Here is a 5,000-nt window from a genome sequence, read left to right as displayed (position 1 = left end):
CACACACACACACACACCACTCTGCTTATATTCTCTCTCTCACACACACACACACACACACACACACACACACACACACACACACACACACACACACACACACACACACACACACCACTTTGCTTTATATTCTCCATATGTCATCATCTGGTAGGCTACTTTAAGCCCTCTGGCTTCCCTGAACACACAGAGCCTGTGATCTGCTCCTGCTGCCCGGACCTGTTAGCCTTAGTTCCTAGCAGCCCTGACCTGTTAGCCTCAGTTCCTAGCAGCCATGACCTGTTAGCCTCAGTTCCTAGCAGCCATGACCTGTTAGCCTCAGTTCCTACAGTAGCAGGAAGCCCTGACCTGTTAGCCTCAGTTCCTAGCAGGAAGGTCTGTCAAGGTCTCTCAGATCCTCTCACGGTCACTTGCTTTGTGGAGCGTTGGTCGGCCAACTTTATGACCGAGTGGAGAATAGGAGTGCTGATGATGCGGCTTTGCTGACTCACTATAGTTCATGTTCACAGAATGACTGCAGTGCTGTTGAAGTAACTACTCTGTGAGTGAGCGCCTATCTGAGACTTGAAGGTAGTCCAGAATTGATTGAACTGACTCTTCTTCTTCTTCTTCCTCTTCTTCTTCTTCGTCTTCCTCTTCTTCTTCTTCGTCTTTCTCTTCTTCTTCGTCTTTGTCGTTTTCTTCTTCTTCGTCATCTTTATCTTCTTCATCTTCTTCTCTGTCTTCGTCTTCTTCATCTTCTCCTTCTGCTTCGTTTCCTTTTCTTCTTCTTCTTTCAATTCTTCTTCGTCTTCTTCTGCGTCTTCGTCTTCATCATCTTCTTCTTTGACTGCTTTTTCTTCTTTGTCATCTTCATCTTCTCCTTCTCTGTCTTCGTGTTCTTCATCTTCTTCCTCTTCTTCTTCTGCTTCGTTTTCTTTTTTCTTCTTCTTCTTCTTCTTCTTCTTCTTCCTTCCTTCCTTCCTCTACCAAACAGACTTGGACGCCCCTACCAGCCTGGTGACCAGGGAGGTGACGGAGGACACGGCCACCGTGTCGTGGGACAGAGTCCAGGCGGACGTCGACGGCTACGTGTTGAGCTACAGCTCTGCCGAGGGCTCCAGCGAGGAGTTCACCTTGGGGGCGGACAGCGCCTCCTACAGGCTGACCGGCCTCAGGCCCGGAGTCCTCTACACGGTCTACGTCTGGGCCGTCAAGGGCTCCCGCTCCAGCAGGAAGGTCTCCACACAGGCAGAGACAGGTAAACTGTTCACCTCATGTCAGAGGGTACCGGGGAAGCTGCTCCACTTCCCAAACATTCCCCAGAGGAAGATTCCGTTGCGCTTTGATGTGCTAAGCTCATGATGAGCGAACAGGAGAGAATGTTAATTTCTCATGCTTATTGTCCACGAGAGGGCAATCCCTTTGTTGTCAGCTCTTAACGAAGGGCTTAAGAGATAATTTCTGACTTTCTCCCTCCGAGCACTCTTCCATTTTTCCCTTCACATCGCTGACACAAGGAGGGCCTTCCCACAGACTAGGGGCAAGAGTGGTAATTAAGGGTGATTAGGGTGGACTCCTCTTTAAAGAGGTAAACATCGTTAAGCGCAGCCTGAAGGCAGGATAGGTCGGTCTGGTGAGTGGAGCTCTTTCAAAGGGATTTCAAAGGACCTATCAATCTGGCATTCATTCTCGCCCTTGTTTAATTCTTCTCAACAGAAAACACAGCTGTTGTGACTAACAGGGTCGGCACACACCCACACACACCCACACACCCACACACACACACACACACACACACACACACGGAAGGCAAGCCAAGTCCGCTATCCTTACGATCCCAGGGTTGGCACTATAACCTATACAGGTCTCAGGCAAGGACGACTCATCACACGGTCCCAAAGAAAACAGTCTCAAACCACCTCTGCCAGTCGCCAGAGAGCCAGCGTTGCATCATTTCAAGGTTACCCCAACATAGAGAAGTCTGCCATGCTGGGCGTGTGCATTTCCACTGTGCCAGTGACCCAGTCAGTCGAGCGAACGCCAACCGTAAGCGTTTACCTACAGTGCCTGTGAGGAAGAGAGGAAGGAAGGAGCTGTGTCCTAGTTCAAGCAAATGGCTGAAGTGTAACACCAGCTGAGACGCAGGGCCAGGGAACCCTTGCTGAGGAAAGCCATGTAGTAAATCTCCTGCCATCTCTCCTGGAGCCACAGTGTAGATATCACCAGCGGATTCATCTCTGTCCAGGAGAAACCCGACCCAAAAAACACCTGAGGTAAACCCTCTCCACCTGGTCCGGGGTGTGCGGTGTAGACCTGCATGGAGATGCTATTTCAGATCATTTAAATGACTTATCTGTTTTTGATTGCTCTTGTCTGGCACAAACCCAACGCACCTGACGCGCCAGGCAGACACAAGCGAACGTTAAAGTAATTGAAAGGATTTCAAATCGTATCTCGACCCAGGTCTGGTTGTGTGTGTGTGTGTGTGTGTGCGCGCGTGTGTGTGTGCATGTGTGTGTGTGTTTGTGTGTGTGTGTGTGTGATGTAGGAGTACGATGGTTGGATGGTTTATTGGCTGGCTACTGTCAGGCTTCTGTAACAACTTGCTTGAGTGGGAAAATGAGTGAAACAGACGTTAGTTGCACCAACCTGTCTCATAAGTCACACAGTGGGAGTGAGAGAAATACTAGAGAGGGGGAGAGAGAGAGAGAGAGAGAGGGGGAGAGGAGGAGAGAGAGAGAGAGAGAGAGAGAGAGAGAGAGAGAGAGAGAGAGAGGGGGAGAGAGAGATAGAGAGAGAGGGAGAGAGAGAGGGGGGAGAGAGAGAGAGAGAGAGAGAGAGAGAGAGGAGGAGAGAGAGAGAGAGAGAGAGAGAGGGGGAGAGAGAGAGAGGGAGAGAGAGAGAGAGGGAACGAGAAAGAGAGAAAGGGGTGAGAAACAAAGTGAGAGAAGCAGATGGAAGAGGAAGAGACAGAGAGAGACTGATGGGTGAAACCCTGGATGCGGGGGTCGGTCTGCAGGCCTCCGCCGGACCGGCGCCGCTGACCGGCTGACAGGCCCAGAACCAGAACCAGCCCCAGCAGCTGAACCCTGACGCTGCGTTCCTGGGAGGCTGCTGATCCCGGATCAGCCTCTGTTCTTCGGGAGCTAGGGTTCAGGGAGCGGGGGTCACTGACCGCTGGTGCAGAAATCCTGTGGTGAATTTAGGTCTTTTTTTTCTTTCTTTTTTTTCTACAAACTATCGAAATCTTACTTCTTGATACTCCTGAATGTAATAATATACTCCTGAATGTAATAATATACTCCTGAATGTAATAATATACTCCTGAATGTAATAAGATACTCCCAAATGCAACGTAGATGCAGTAGTGTGCTGACATGTGCTCTAACGTAGTTGCTAGCATGTTTAACCTCGTAGTACGGTAGTGCCTCAAAGACTACTAATGCATCGCGTCTGAGGTGGAACCGCATTGCGGTGCATTCTGGGGCATTTTCACCACTGGTCAGGAAAAAGGACTAGGCTACATGCAGGCTACTTGTTTCCAGGATATAGACCAAGCCGAGTCAATAGAGATCCCCTGTCAAACGGCCTTCTTAGTACTAGATTAGGATTAAAACGTGCTGGGGAACGAGTCGGATTATCTCCTGTTTAACCTCCCGTTGCTAACTCCTCAGAGCTGGACGCTCCGACTAACCTCTTGACCAGGGAGGTGACGGAGGACTCGGCCACCGTGTCGTGGGACAGAGTCCAGGCGGACGTCGACGGCTACGTGTTGAGCTACAGCTCCTCCGAGGGCTCCAGCGAGGAGTTCACCTTGGGGGCGGACAGCGCCTCCTACAGGCTGACCGGCCTCAGGCCCGGGGTCCTCTACACGGTCTACGTCTGGGCCGTCAAGGGCTCCCGCTCCAGCAGGAAGGTCTCCACGGAGGCAGAGACAGGTCACTACCGCTCACCGGTCTGCTTCCTCAGCCTGTAGGAGGCGCCGTTCTACAAACACAGGGGCTGGAGGCGATAAACACAGAGGTTGATTCAGGACAGGGAGGCTTTCAATTCCATCTTGATCATCTGGGAATGGTAAAGCGACACTGGCTGTGTGTTAGATGTCAAATATTGTTCTAGAAATACTCAAATCAATCATTCCGATCATACAATACAGCACGTACAGTAGGCCTACTTGACTACAGTTTGGTGGACTGTGGTAAACCACAAGACGTCGGAGCAGGACTGTGGAAAATCAACTCGTTAGTGCCGGTGGTCGAGTACAAACTCCCTTCAAACACATTCTTATACAAAACAGATCATCTTTTTGTCTTAAATAAGAGAGTTTTTTTCCTCTAGAAAATGTACAGCAAAATGTCTTTACATTATTCCCAAATGAACCGAGAAACCATAACAAAACAGCATGTGTGTATGCATTAGTGTGCATTAGTGTGCAGTAGTGTGCAGTAGTGTGCATTAGAGTGCAGTAGTGTGCAGTAGTGTGCATTAGTGTGCAGTAGTGTGCAGTAGTGTGCAGTAGTGTTCAGTAGTGTGCAGTAGTGTGCATTAGAGTGCAGTAGTGTGCAGTAGTGTGCATTAGTGTGCAGTAGTGTGCAGTAGTGTGCATTAGAGTGCAGTAGTGTGCAGTAGTGTGCAGTAGTGTTCAGTAGTGTGCATTAGTGTGCAGTAGTTTGCAGTAGTGTGCAGTAGTGTGCAGTAGTATGCAGTAGTGTGCAGTAGTGTGCAGTAGTGTTCAGTAGCGTCTGCAGTAGAAGTGTGCTACTAACCGGTTGACTAACCTTGGCTCCTCAGAGCTGGACGCTCCGACTAACCTCTTGACCAGGGAGGTGACGGAGGACTCGGCCTCCGTGTCGTGGGACAGAGTCCAGGCGGACGTCGACGGCTACGTGTTGAGCTACAGCTCCTCCGAGGGCTCCAGCGAGGAGTTCACCGTGGGGGCGGACAGCGCCTCCTACAGGCTGACCGGCCTCAGGCCCGGGGTCCTCTACACGGCCTACGTCTGGGCCGTCAAGGGCTCC

At 50.7% G+C, this 5,000-nt stretch overlaps 1 protein-coding gene across 1 annotated transcript in view; it reads left to right on the top strand.

The window, feature by feature from the left end:
* The window catches only part of tnn (tenascin N), a gene marked incomplete at both ends in the record, with an annotated part of 30,706 nt that overhangs the window by 18,862 nt on the left and 6,844 nt on the right, over positions 1-5,000 (top strand). Inside the window, 3 exons of the mRNA XM_084458334.1 lie at positions 977-1,240; positions 3,657-3,920; positions 4,774-5,000. The exon at positions 4,774-5,000 is cut by the window's right edge and continues 37 nt beyond it. Coding sequence (XP_084314460.1) covers positions 977-1,240; positions 3,657-3,920; positions 4,774-5,000 — 755 coding nt within the window. The remainder of the gene's footprint in view (positions 1-976; positions 1,241-3,656; positions 3,921-4,773) is intronic.

The sequence above is a fragment of the Borostomias antarcticus genome (genome assembly GCF_949987555.1).
Source record: "Borostomias antarcticus genome assembly, chromosome: 24".
In the NCBI taxonomy this organism is placed as follows: Eukaryota; Metazoa; Chordata; class Actinopteri; order Stomiiformes; family Stomiidae; genus Borostomias; species Borostomias antarcticus.
The sequence above is the reverse complement of the archived record's forward strand: the minus strand, read 5'-3'. Positions and strand labels throughout refer to the sequence as shown.